This window comes from Ornithodoros turicata, unplaced genomic scaffold (genome assembly GCF_037126465.1).
Source record: "Ornithodoros turicata isolate Travis unplaced genomic scaffold, ASM3712646v1 Chromosome113, whole genome shotgun sequence".
Taxonomy (NCBI): domain Eukaryota; kingdom Metazoa; phylum Arthropoda; class Arachnida; order Ixodida; family Argasidae; genus Ornithodoros; species Ornithodoros turicata.
In genome coordinates this window covers 265,963-280,802 of record NW_026999298.1, presented here as the reverse complement: position 1 = coordinate 280,802, position 14,840 = coordinate 265,963, and the positions used below count along the sequence as shown (strand labels likewise).

The 14,840-nt window shown below is 44.5% G+C and overlaps 1 protein-coding gene across 2 annotated transcripts in view; it reads left to right on the top strand.

Annotated features, from left to right (window-relative positions):
• LOC135371587 (protein dopey-1-like) overlaps nucleotides 1–14,840 on the top strand; it is a 98,975-nt gene that overhangs the window by 38,265 nt on the left and 45,870 nt on the right. For both annotated transcript variants that reach the window (XM_064605574.1, XM_064605573.1), the window contains exons 11-14: nucleotides 1,591–1,773; nucleotides 7,755–7,855; nucleotides 10,696–12,118; nucleotides 13,258–13,408. In XM_064605574.1, the coding sequence (XP_064461644.1) occupies nucleotides 1,591–1,773; nucleotides 7,755–7,855; nucleotides 10,696–12,118; nucleotides 13,258–13,408 (1,858 nt within the window). The remainder of the gene's footprint in view (nucleotides 1–1,590; nucleotides 1,774–7,754; nucleotides 7,856–10,695; nucleotides 12,119–13,257; nucleotides 13,409–14,840) is intronic.

Genomic DNA, 14,840 nt, shown 5'->3' with positions numbered 1-14,840 from the left:
CAAACGTGGAGTGCGGAGCACATGATGTACACCGCGACCGGGAGGACCACGCCAGAGGACTATTGGCGTCCGATACTGCCGACGTCTCCGGCTTTGAATGACAGAGCTCAGGATGCAGATCTACCGCAAATCCCATCTTAGCAATATATTTTGAGTCTTTCTGACTCGTTTTTCCCACAGTCGGATCTCAATGTTGTTCACGTGGAGTTCAGCGACGTTCTGAGCTGATGGCTCGTGCTTTTTTAATAATTGGGTGTTTACGTCGCAAGACAACTGAAATCGGCTTGTGTTTTCGATATTCAACTGTGCAATCGCGTGCAACTGTGCAGACTGTGCGGTGCAATAGTAGCCATCTTAAGCCAAAAAATCGCACGCTTCGACCTACACAGCGGTACCTCATATATCTTGATGGTGTATTTAGCAGGAGTACAGCGTAAAGACAAATACAGTCGACCCTCGTTTATCCGGACGGCTCCGTTTCCTGTGAAAATGTCCGGATAGGGGGGAGCCGGATAAGTGAAGCACGAAAATCCAGAGTGATCCTAAAAGGTCATCTTTATTGACCATTACACAGAAAACTATCCATTGTCATCTGTTTCATTCTTATACACACATCCAGTTCTTGCAGACCTTTGCTAATGGCATTAACTTGCGAAATATTGTTCCGTTGCTCGAAAAATACTAGCGCTGCTCTAAGTGCCGTCCACCTATTTTCTACCTTCACAGCTGGTGCATCCCCGCTTTCATCATCAGATTCTTCTTGAACACTATTGGAAGCGACGACACTGACGATGTCGTCATCTGTGATTGCAGCGCAGGGGTCCTCGTTGTGGACCTTCTTAGTCTGAAATGACCAGACTGCTCAGTGGATTACTTTTGTGTAACATGCAAAGTCGGAAAGGGAGAAAATTCTTCCTAGCAACACCCTCTTTGTGTGAGTAAAAATGAGGCCACGACCAGGGTCTTTGACCTCGCTTGACTAGGTGTGGGCCAAGTGTCATTCCTGGACAATGACCGGATAACTGAAGCCGATTGTTGGGTATTAGTCACTTCTGTTCCCTGGAATTCTCGTCTGAGTGCGGAAGCTGAACTTCGGATAAATGGGGCGAAATACATAAGGAGAAATCTGTCCCCATGCATTTTTTGTCCGGATAGCGCAGGATCCGGATAAATGAAATCCGGATAAACGTGGATCGACTGTATGAGTAAAATGTGAATTTTGTTGCAACTTTGGCGATTTTTAATTAAAGATCAAAATAGAATTGACCGGTGCTGTCTGCGCACACTGAAAGTCGTTGTACCTGATATATTGTACAAAAAAATCTATAGTTTGGGACTGTCCGATGGCAAGGAATAAAATGTCAAAGTTGTTCCGTCAGAAAGCTCGGTCGCCGCGTATTAACTTGTCTTAGTACATTAGCAGCTCGTGGGAACATCCTGTCTCAAATATTATCATTGAGAATGCTATTTAATGACTGAATAAACATCTGTAGTGCTCACTATTGATACCACAATACAAATCGCTTAATTTCCACGTACCATAGTAGTGATACCACAGTAATTCTTGCAATTACTTTTTTGGACTTCTAGGCTGTTCTTGAAGGCACTCACTTTGTGGGAGCCGCAGCCCGATGCCTGTGGAACTTATTAGGAGAACATGCAGGAGAAGTTCACCTGCGTGCAGCTGAATTGCTGCAGCAGCTCCACAGCTTGGCTGGTAATGAAGGCTGTGAGGATGTGCTCTGCAACACATTGGCCAGTGAAGATGATCAGGTCACTACACATTGTTTCCTAGATTGTCCTTTGTGAATGGATGTGTATCATGTACGCTGTTTGTAATCAATCTCTGTGGTGTAACGGAAAAGCTTGCTGACATATTTGTTGAAGTCCGACATTGTAAGTTTCACCCTTCCTTTATACTTGGGTGCTTCATCTTACAACAACTTCCATCTTAACTGTGCTCAGGTCAGGGTATGGTGACAGACACGACGAGTGTGTGAATTGGAATACAGTTGCCGAATAACTTTTCAGACTTGTAGGAGACATTGAATTGGTTCAAATTGTTGAGTAGTCTGAGAAGCCTGTTTGAATATGTAGCCTTTGTTGTTGCCTTGGTTGAAGCACTGCAGGCCCTGGGAAAAGCTGAAGAACTCTCAACTGAGGTGTTACATGAAACGGCTCGGCACTTCCTCCGGTTGCGTGCACACAGTTGTTGTCATCCGCTCCTCATGAAAATTTGATACTGCACTGAAAGTGACTTTCATAGAGATGACACACCTGAGCTTCACTGGCTTTGTAGCTAACAATGTGCCACCACTAGAGGCGCTGTAATCTGTACCGGTCTCACACATTTTGGTGTGGCCTCCTTGATTTTTTTAAAATGGAGAGGCCACATTTCTCCTCACGTTCTTTGAGACCATTGTCGTACTCTAGCAGAAGATTAATTATATCTGCTTCTGCAATGGTATGCACATCGAGAAACACAAGCTTTTATCGACCTTTGCAATTGTAGTACCGTTCGAATGCAGAGATGATGCCTTTCACATCCCAGTCAGCACATATTGTTGCACTGACGTTGCGTCAATATTGCCTTACAATATTGATGCTATGTTGCTAATGACCGTCTTGTTATGTTGCAACAATGTCATGGAAACAACATTGCAAAAATCTTACTTTTCAACATTGATGCGACGTTGCTAATGACCGCCTTCGTTATGTTGTAAGTAGGGGTGTGCGAATATTCGAGTTCTCGAATTCGAATCGAATATCAAACGCTCAAACTATTCGATTCGCGAATCGAATATTCAATATTCGATTTTTCGAATATTCGACTATTCCACGAATATGACCGACACAACCCGAAAGTGGGCTTCACATGATGCTTCCGTGCATGAGGTGAATCCTGCTTTAGGAAATTGCCCTTGCTGCAGGATCAACACAGGCCGGACCGTGTTTAGTTTAAGATAACGTTATCTAAACTTAGTTTTGTAGACATCGTCTGTGGAAGGGGTGGCGCCGACGGGGGACTTTAATTTGATGCTTGTGAGTTTACTCTTGAGTAATGACTACAGCCCACAAACAAGAAGGGTGTTTTAAAGATGTCCTTTATGTCTAAAATTTCAGCAGTGCAACTTCCTCTCCTTCTCGGGTGAGAGCAAACATTTGTTTTGTTTTGTGTGGTTCCTCGGGTGAGAGCAAAGAAACTATGGGTGTTCATGGCAAAGCTGAGGCAGGGTGCCAATTCGTTTATTTCACAAATGGCCTGTGGTTGTCTGAAACTATTACAGCTTCATCCGTATAACATGCTACTGCCGGACATAAAATTTTGAAATGAAGCTAACCACTCGAGTAAGTGTAGGCTCACCTGAAAAGCAGGAAGCACTCTGATGTAAAATTAAAGAGTAGGAGCTTTAAACAGAAGAATTGCATGTCTCTCTTGTGACAGTTAATGCCAGAAAAATTACACTAAAGCGATGGGCCACAAAATGGAAACTTTTAGTGTGAAAGTCACATATTGTAAATTGTGCACGAATATTCGATTCGGTGTTCGGAATTTTTTCCCCCATTCGACTTAAAATATTTGGATTCGCACACCCCCTAGTTGCAACCATACTACAGAAACAACATTGCAAAAATGTTACATTGCAATGCTGATGTAACATTGTTAATGACCAACCATTTTACACTGTAACAACGTTACAAAAGAAACACTGAAGGAGCACTTCAATGTTGTCTTTGTCATATATGTGCTATGTAGCACACTGTATGCTTACATACTTAGTATTTGTCCTGGGCCGACTTCAGGGGGAATGGTGCCGGTGTTGATATCGACAAGCACCGATGCACACCATTTTCCACCGTCCAAGCCGGCGTGCCCCTCACCCACCCTCTCTCTCTGTCCCATACTCTCTCCCTTCCTGGACGTCAGTCCCTTCCTCTCCCGCGCTCCCTCACTTGCATCAGCTATCCCCTGGACCATAAGAGTCTCCCCTCCCTAAAATGTGAAGACATTATGCACTATAATAAGGAGTCAATTGTTCCACATTTGCAGTTCCAAGTAGCCGGCGTGAACGTGGGTCGCATACGTTGTACCCATTAGGTCCTACCCTGGAAGTAATCACAAATGGTCCATCCCGTCGTGGCGGCTCTTATTGTAGCATCATTCCTGTATCTGCTTTATGCTGCTCTGATGATGCCGAGCAAAATCTAGGGCATCTTTCAAGCCTCTGGACGACTCTGAACCATACTTATGAGGTATCCTGGTCAGGTTGTGGTTTGCGCAACATCCATGGTGTGCGTAGTTCCGTCCGTACCACAGATAGGCTGGGGTATACCCCGTCACCAGACTTTCTGCTGTGCGCAAGGGTGAATGCAGTCTCCGAGAAATGCTTGTCCCAATTGCGATGGGGATCTCAGTACGCCATTATGCCCTGCTTTACCAGAGTGTTGTGTGTCTCTACCATTTGTCCGCATGGCCTGTAGGGTACTGTGTGCCGGTCCGTGATACCCCAATGGCGCATCACCTGTTTTCACACTTTACTGACAAAAGGTTTACGATTGTCACCCTGTATTCGCACGAGACGCTCAGGCGGCAGGGAACGTCACCGCTCTCTGGTGCCACGTGACCGGCGTTTTTCGCCACGTCACCACTTTCTGATCTCCGGAGCGGCAGTCGGAGTCAGCCAGATATCTTGTCCTCCCGTCAGATTCTGACGACCGACGGCTTCTGCTGCCGCCAGAAGAAGGTGACGTAGCGGATATGGGTCGCGCTTGCTTTTTATTTCATCAGAATTGCTCTGCATGTGTCTCATACAACAGCATTCACTGTACTATGACCAATTCTGAATTGGAACTCCGAAAGTGGTGCAACGGCACACCGGCGCAGCAGTATCGGAACAATTATGCAATGCATAGATGGATGCCTACAATGTAGTGTTGCATAGGATGTTTTTTTCTCTCCGTGAGGCGAAACCGACACGGAATACGAAGTACGAATTTTATAAGCGCGGATATTTCTTTCGCTGGACGAACCTTGACTGTACATAATCGTTCGCTTGTACCTTTCCAGTAGATGTATGAAAACATAATAATTGAAAGCTACTCTTCCTACCGAAAGGAAAATAAAAACTGAAATGATTTAACTTAATTTAATTAATTATTGACTACCTGTAGCTCAATATCGCAGCGTCGTCGCCAGTCGATCACTTGTCGGCGCGCTATTGCGCCTATATTGGTGCTCAGCATCGAGATATGCTTCATTTGTGGAAAATAAAATCGAATGTGACGTCTATTCTCAAAATACTCCGACAGGCGTTTGGGTCGTTCACACGGAGATTTGGGTTAATGCTGTTTTGCATTCCATACTGTTTTGTCGGAATCTGTTCTTTGTCCCATATCTTGTCCCGGTTTCTGGTGTGAATGCACTCTGCATCATCCACAAGGAGCCCAAGTGCAGTAAGTTTTCTTTCATTGGTCCATTCTACGCTAGACAGAGACTAAATGCAAGTGCGAAAACAAAAACAGAAGGGATTGCAAAACTGACAGCCATCGGAAAACTGACTCGTGTGAATGCTAGAGAACGAGCGGGCGTCTTCAGACGCATAGTGACCTCGTTTATCTCGGATATCCTCTCACTCCTTCCCGACTTGCTGCTGACAGAAAACTGACTCTTGTGAATACAGGGTCACAGGAGATGCTCGCTAGAATCCCATATCTGCAGAAGACCACCATTTTCTCCATGAGGGCAGGTGATGTCTGGAAGCGGAGTGGGAACAATTAGGCAAACTTGGTGAATTTGTCCAACATCGCAAGAATGTACCTGTTGGGGCGAGATGTGGTCGGAAAGAGTCCAGCACAGACAGATTGAGCTTTACCTTAAAGGGGTTCAGAAATGAAATGAAACTGACTTAATGTACGGCATCATTTCATACGTTGTAGTCCATGGAGACCACATTCCTCACTTGAACGTCTTTTAAATATGGGATTTTTAAAACTGCATTTTTTCCGAGCCACCGTCAACGGTGGCGTTGAACAGCACTGAGAGACGTTGGCAGATGAACAGGAAATGACGTTTTAGGGGTGTGCGCTTGCCCGAAGTTCCCTGAAGGTCACCGTACTGAAGCCGGTCCAGGGGCTGTCTCCCTCTTTACAAGAGCTTACGGCGTCATGGACATGGAAGAGAATGCACTTCCTTTCTCCAACATGAAACATCATTCCAAAAACGGTCAAGGAGGTTAAGAGCTGAGAGCAATGGAGGAGCTCACTCAGCGTGCAACTTTTGGATTGCAGTAGCTTCGTAACGCAGGATCACAGAGACATGGCGTTTTGATGTGAATGTTCAGTACGCATAGATCAATATTTACGAGGTGAGTTCTTTAAAAGATTAGAAATTGTTTCAGAACCCCTTTAAGAAAACGTTAGCCCTAGTTTACTGTGCGTACTCCACCTGAGGAAAGGACGGCGTTCCTCCCTTGTGCAGTTTAGCGGTGCCAGTGTGGGGGATTTTGCCGTTAAAGACTCTTAAATATGTATACATAGTAATTTTCACGATGACCTATTTTTCGCAAATTTGAAGTCCCGCAAAACATTCGAACCAATGACAGAAAAATACGCGCACGAAATACGTAAGAAATTTAACCGAGGGCGCTGAGGCAAATTATGTACATGGGGTTTCTTACGCTATTACACTACATTGCCTCGCAAAGTGTTCAGTTCGCTGCTGCAACTGGAGACAGTCGTCCCGCCTTCACGTATGAGTCCCGCACGGATGTAGGTGTCCCGTGATTCCAGTTCCTTGTAAGCCTGGATCATCCAGCAAGCATGTATGCACTCTGCCACGCATATACGCATATAGGCCTTTGTAAAAGTTTTCCCATCACTACCGAGTGCCAACCGCACCTGCTCGATCCAATGACAAGAATGACGGGAGACAGGGCAATTCGGCAATGACAGATACAAGCCGAGTAGGACCCCCTAATCGCAGCCCTTTCAGTCAGAAGTGCTCAAAAGGAAGACAAATTGAACGAGTTACCCAGTTGTGATACCTTTTATTAGCTTCTTCCAAGAAGTTCAAGAAGGGCCCCTAAGATGCAGTGTGGACGCAGCACGGTACCGCGAATTTAAGGTTCCGCGAGTAATTGCCTGATCCTGGCTTCTCATATATTCACGAATTATTGAGCCCACAAATTTAACCACTTATACAGTAATGGGTGCAGCCCAAGAACAAAAAAGGGTGTCCTAAAGATGTAACTTCCCCAGGGCATGTATTGTAAACTCCTTCCTATAAAGTTCCTATAAACTCAGTAGATGCCGAAAGATCTTGCAGCAGGTATAAAATGATTGCAGGCAACAGACGGCGTTCTTTGTCAGAGGGGAACACAAGGTATCATGTATGTATTGCTGAGTCACAACAGTGCTTCGAATCTGTAATTTTATAAAATTCTTTGTTCCCACATTACCCGTGAAGATAAAGTGTTTCCCATTTCAAGCAGCCGTTGACTGCTTGCCACGGATAATAGCGTAATTTACAAGTTTGTGCCGCAGAATTTTGAATTTGCTGCAGCAGAAAACCAGGGGCCTTAGACATCACAGGCAGAAACACAACTAATGCACCCCTTGCAATACACCATCATGTAATGTGGTAAACCAATAAATTGAATTGAATTGAATGTGCGATAAAAAAATACTGGACAATTTGAAGTGCCCCCAGGCTTTTGTTGTGGTCCATATTTAATGCTTAGGCTACTTCCTTGTAGGAGCGAACAGAGGCTCAGAAGAGATTCTCTATCTTGTGGCATCTGAGTCGGGATCACAAGTTTCAGTCATCCTCATCTAGCCCCATTCGTTCCTTTGATAGGTAAGGCAATATTGAACAAGTAATAAAAGATTTTGGTCATAAAGTGAATTGTTTTAGTAGCGAACACTATGTGCTATGAGTAGAGCCTCAAGTTCTTCCCTGAATTTGCACCCTGAATTGAGCGTTGCCTCTTTAGGGTGAAACCCAATATTTACCAGCAAATTGCTCTCACTGAGATGTCTGTAGTTTAGCACACTAACTTGTTTGGCGGCAAACGGAGTTACATCATCATTTGTACAGCTTGGGGCAAAAGTTTTTGGAACACTGAGATGTCACATTTTTCGAAAGGAGGGACAGGCTAGGAGCAAACAGAAGCTATGGCACAAATTGAGCAATGGATAGAATAGCCAGTCTCCCGTTTCTTCTTCAGTCTGCTCCTGACAGCTAGCTAGGGGCCGCTCCGATAGAGAAACACGCCAGAGCCATGTTCCGTAAACGTTTGTCCCAAGCTGTACCAACGCTGTTCAGTTAGTTCGAGTAACTGAACCCGATTTCTCCCAGAATTTAGCGTACTGGAAGTTTTTCCATCCGGATTTACATGAACTTACAGCACATATTCATTTACCAGATTTTTACACTTGCCCGAAAACTTCAGGTTCTAGTTATGAGTCATACCCTGTCCGTAAGCTTTGAAATACTTCAAGCAGTTGAAACATTTACACCTACACACGTTGGTTTCATGACACAAAGTTGCAGACTCCATATTCCTTCACCAGTATGTTCATTCACGGGTGGATTCTTCATTTTTGTTAAGTCGTCTAAATTTTTGTCCTCCACGTGCTGCACTTTGGAATCCCCCTCATTTTACATTGAAGAAGTTTGTTCGTCTGATCCTATGATTCGTCAAATTCTGTTCTGTTCTGTTCTGAACTCGCTTCCGTTATCTTGTGACCTTTTCTTCACCTCCACTGTATCCTTCAAGTGTGAGATTACTTCTCTCCTGCTGTAACCTCAATTCTACGTAATTATAATCAATTCAACTTAATTTTATTTCGAAATATGCTGGGAATGATACTCGTAATGATAATCGATCGGTATATACAGAGTGTGAAAAGATTTCGGGACACATTTCAAAACGTTACTAAAAATTGTACAACGATCAGAATGCAATGCAATGATCTCTATGGCCTTCTGCAGGGGAATCCAAATTATTTTGATTTATCGCCAATGTCATTATATCGCATTTTGTTGTAATGAGGTTTGACTATTTACATCCTGTTAATATAGAAACTCGCTTTTTAGACAATGGACAGCACAATAGGTACCAAACCTATGGAGCCCTATGCGGTTCTCTCTCATGATCATGGACAACATCTGTATTGACCCATCATTGAAAAACATTCCGCTGTATTGAAGACAGAAACTCCTTTTTCAACCAACAAAACAAGAAGGACATAGGGTTCAGAATGTGATGTTCCACTGCAGGGACTTCGGAACTGGTGGGGCAGCACCCACAATCTTTTGATACGTTATTCCGTACCGCTGCTTAAATCTCTGCAGCCATCCTCCACAGAGCTTTGAGTCTTTGTTATTGAGTAGGAAGGCAAACTGCCTTGCTTTCGCGGTAGACACGGGGCTGCTGATCGGGACACTGCAGGAACATGCGTCAACAAACCACTTGTAGAGTGTGTCCTCAACTTTGTCGTGCACGCACTCACGAATCCTCTTGCGCTGTCAGTTGCATTGTCACAGGTAGCTTGCTTGTGCAGGTTTTCTTCTGTCTTCAAGATTATTGAGACTGTAGACCATGCTGAGTGATGCACGTCACTTTCGCTCGATAATGATTGCTCGTTGACAATTGCCAATTTGACGTCCAGGTCAATTGCCTTGCATGTTTGTGCTGGTGTGCTGTCATTGGCAACAGACGGGACTGATAATGTGCTGAACTGAACACGAGTTGCTCTGCAGGTTCCTGAAGCAGAAACTGACAGTAACCAGGGAAAACAAAAATGCAGAAACCCTGTGAAACGGGCTCCAAGAGCACATTGACTAAGTGGTCAGCCTCCTGATCTCCCCATTCTTCTTGTGTCCTCGCATTCGCGGAAGAGTTATTCCATCAGATAGTCCACGTGGTGCGAAAGTTACGCGAGTGGAAAAGTGTAGAACATCGTTGCATGAGTACTCGAAACAGCGATCTCCATCGCTGTCCACATGTTGTTTCTCCATGAAACAGTGCATATTTCCCCTGGGTTTTTCTGTACATTGAATGTGCAGGTGTCTCAAGATCACCATCACAGCTGCCCACCTGGCACTGCAAACAGCACTTGATCATTAGTATACTTAATTTTATTTGACAATGGTAACCAGCACCATGCACTTCATATTGCCGAGATTTTGTCTACTTTGAGTTGCGTATCGTTACGCGTGTGAACAAACCCCGATTACTGCTGGTGACTGGCTGGCACTGCGTGAGATGATCCGGCCGTGCTACTAAAGTCATGGTGCATTTAATGTGCATGGAACTGAAAAAGTACCAGCATTTCGGCACACAAGTTGGAGTCGTTCAATATGCAAGTGCATCCAGTATGCGAGTAAATATGCAGTATAGTTACATATACTCTCTTGAACAAAACAACTGGTATCTCTACATCACGTTGTGCTTTCCAAGCTGCTAGTGCACTCCAGAATATTTTTTGTGTAATATAGTGTGCCATTATTCGAATGAAGTGTTGGGACAAACCACGTACGTACTTTCTTGCCAGGACAACTCGTTTAATGTTACAGATTGAGCTTCCCATTATCACCCCACTTGCTCTGTGCTACTTTGCCAGTCTGTGCTTGCTTATGTGTTCACTCATTGCATAGAGCAGACACCTTACAATTACGAATCCACTATCCAGGTGTCTCTTTCAAATGCTGGACTGCCTGAACAAAGAAACAGGTGCGCATCGTGCAACATCCCTCATCTGGCTGAACCATGCCCTTATGCGTGGTGACCTGGCACGTCTTTTGGAGCCTGCCATGCTTGTTCTCTTTCACCCAGACACAGCGAGAGTATCTATTCAGCATGTGAGCATACAGCAGCCGCAAGTCAGCACACCTGAGGCAACAACACCAGTGTGCGAAGATCTACCGTCGGACACGAAAATTTTCGCAATTAGCAGCGTCGGTGGAAACGTCATATATCACGTAGACAAGTCTAAGAAGACAATCGGCAGCAGCTTGGAAAAAAAGGTACTAGCACTGACATCCATGGTTGGGCCTGAAAAAGGCAATGGATCCAAATTTGTGACCCGCAGTTCTACGATTCAAGACATTGAGTTTCCTCCTGCATCGCTCGACCTTCTCCAGCCAATGTCTCTGGTTGTGAACCCTTTTGGATCTCTCTTGTCTCTAGACATGCCCGATGTCTACAGCTGCGATCCGCCAGATTTCTCAAACATAACTCGAGCTGACGGGACAGGTCTGAGAAAAGACTCTCCGATTGAGCTAACCGAGGTCGTAACCCAAAACGGGGAAGAGCAAAGCCCGCGAGACATTGTACGGGCAATTCTGGACGAGATAGTTGATGCGGCATCATCGAGCGGAAACAAAGTGGAAGTCGGGGTTGATGCTCTCAGTCACAATGCAGTGCCAAAACAGGGTGAAAACTCGTTAATGGCTCATCCTTTGCACACACACATACTTCTTTATTCGCAAGTATTTGATTCCCACAAGACGCATTATGCACTTAATGCCATAAAGTCCATCATTGAGTCCAACCCACGAGCCACACTGTGTAGCATGGCCACCACTAGTGTAGGCGGTTCTCTCTCACAGCGCGGAGCGTTGCTGTTGACGCTCCTGGCACGCCATCGGAAGTCTATGTTTGGGAATGGATTCCACGGTGATCTTGCACCCGACGCGCTATCTGGCTACCGGAGCAGCATGTATCTGGAAGCTCTGGTGACCGCCTGCTTATACTTCATTCGCAGCTACTACCCCAACCTTCCCCAGTCCCGGCTGACCGCAACAGAACTGGCTGGGAGCCGTAGTGTGAGGCTCTTGTGTTGTGAGGTGCTTCGTCTAGTGTTTTCGGAGCTAGTTGCCGTCGTGAGAGACAGTGGCCGAAGCTTTGCAGTTTATCTCGGAGACTTGCTGGCACGTTGCAAAGTGCAGAAAGCTCTGCTGCATTGTGTTGTTGCGTCAGTGCACGGATTTCAGGAGAAGAAAATGGCGGAAGACGACGAGGCCGCATTCACAACTGACGTGGTGGAGTTTAATGAAAAGTCTCCCGGTGGAACATCAGGCGTGCTCGGGGACGATTTCCAAGAGACGTTTCAGGTGAGCCGATTAATATGCAAGTACAACACGGGAGGAATTCCTTAGCATAAAATTCCACAAATGATGAAATTAAAATACAGCTTTACATAAGTGTGTTTTTCGTGCGTAGAGGCAGCACTGATCAGTGATCACGTGTGGCAAAAGCAGGGAGGTTATACTTAATACTGTCCGCTTAATAATAATAAAGTGTGAATCATACAATACTATTGGTGTTTTTGATTTTCAGAGATATATTAGTTGACTTTAATTGATTTTGCATCGCACATAGTTCGCCTTGCTTTGCTCAGTGGTAATGAGAATGGGCTTTCAAGAGAAGTGCCTCAGGACACCAATATTTCAAACAGAGCCCTTTCTTCTTTTGGGCATCTCTGTTCGAAGCAGTTCGGACAATGTACTCGAATACAGTCAAGCCCGTCTATAATGATATTGACGGGAACGCTAAATCCGATCGTTAGATATATGACCTTTCGCAAAATCGCCGGTCTGGGTTGTGTCAACAAAGTAGAGTGGCACAAATTGAACCCTGCTCAACAGTGCACGTTTGCTGAGAGCACGAAAGCATTTTATTCAGCTCTGAACTGACACAGTTTTGTTGTCGAAACCTTTCTCAAGGACAACATATCATTTGAGGCTCCGCACCTTTTGAGATAGCATCTATTTCTAATCAGGCATGCGCGGATAAATGCACCGCGTTCTCACTTTAATGCTCACGGACGCTCTCGAAAATACCACCTTAATTTTCTTCTGTTTAAACATTAAATCTTGCTTCTCGATTTTCACGCGTTCTATGTACCAGCCACATGAAGAATTGTAATCGCTCTATGTGAGCAAACGCTTTCACGATGATCACTATACGTATCGAGGTCTTGTTAACATGTACTTCAGCGGACCAGCTGACAGGAACCAGCAATGTGATAGTAATATCGTTATATCGCAGATAATAATTAACAGGCTCAACTGTATCTGTGGCTCTCATCCTGAGGCACTTCCTCTAACATTTCTTTACCAGTTTGCTTGATTTTCTATCCATCTTTATTCTTGCATTGTATAGCATTGTTTTTGCTTTCTCCTGCTGGACTGCACAGAATGAAGATAGATTTAGTTTTCAATCTAAAGTGGTTCCCCAAATCGTTTCGCAGGTGCACCTGCTTCAATTGTTGTCATCATTGATAGTGTTTGAAGACAGAGTGAGCGTACAGACTGGAGATGAGGGCAACGCAGCTTTGAGAACGACGAATGATAAAATGTCTCGCTTCCAGCCCCAAATGTCTACGCTGCGATATCAACATAGTAAGTACTGTTGACACTCGTTTATCTGGGATCCACTTACCCGGATCTCAAGCTATCCGGACAGAAAACATGGGGCAGATATCTGACCTTGAGCATTTTGTAATGAGGGTCCAGCACTAAGTGTCCTGGTGTCCAGGTTTGAGTCAGAGACAGTTCGTGACCTAGATTTCATCAAGGGGGGATGGATTTGACTCATCGTACCCCACATTGACCTGTTCCGTCATTTGACGCTCTAAGGAAAGGTGATTATTTTGATAATGTCCCCGGCTATATAAGCTGCATCCAGCACAAGTTGAACAGGCTGTGACCTCATTAGGGTACAAAAGATGACTTGCCTTTGTAAAAAGCAGCTTCTTGACCACTCTGTTTAGGCTCACTTGCATTGAAATGGCATGCAACTTTTCTAGAAATTCCAGTAATAACAATTAGTAGTAGTTTTACATCATGAGGCAACTGTATTTTTGAACAAAATCACAGTCTCATCTGTTAATTAATTTTGCCCACCTTAAGTTTCTTACATATGCACTGAAAGAACCAAGGTGCTTCGCACAATTTCATTCGTGTCCCAGCGAAGGTTCCCCATTCCTTCTGCTGGTTCCTTCCTGGTGCCCATTCCTTGTGCTCTAAACTGGTTCTGCACTGCTGCTAAGAATGCATTGTTAATAATGAAAACAGAGTATAATTTTTCCACTAGCTTTGGGTGGAAATGTACACTAGTTATGATGGTTGGTTTGACTGCTGGCCAAGCCAACAAGCCTTGGCTTAGACGGGCCTTGTAGCATGTACTATTCTGGGTTAAATAAATAAATAAGTAAATAAAGTTGGTGATGGCCACAGGACACTACCCGCAGATTAGTTATAATTAGGGCCTGACTTTTTAGGGTTAAACCCGTATCCGCCCGATATTTACCCCCCGAACGAAATCTGTAAAATTCGGGTTTAACCCGAATCTACCCGAAAACATCCGGGTCGCGTGGCACACTCATAAGCATGCATTAAAATAAAGTTTGATAACATTGCTAAACATTAGTTCCACGTTAAGATAAATTTTTATTAAACAAACAAAAAATCACCCGAATACACTCGAATTCCTGACGACAGAATATGCCGTAACGGGATTTAACCCGAATACACCCGAATTTTCAAATGGAAAATATCACCCGATATTTACCCCCCGAATTTGGCCAAAAATAAAACCCGAAAAAGTCAGGCCCTAGTTATAATCCTTGTTCACAGATGGAAATACACATAACTTTGGCTTTGCTTTCATTTCATGTCACTGTACCTTGCAGGCAATGTGCATTGCATCATGCAGCATCAGGTTCTGAATACGGTATTTTTGTCTTAGTTTTGGCCATTAAAACAGAGCCATTCATTACTTGGACTTCAATTGCTGTAAGTCCTGCTGACGCAGGAACGATGATTTAAAAGA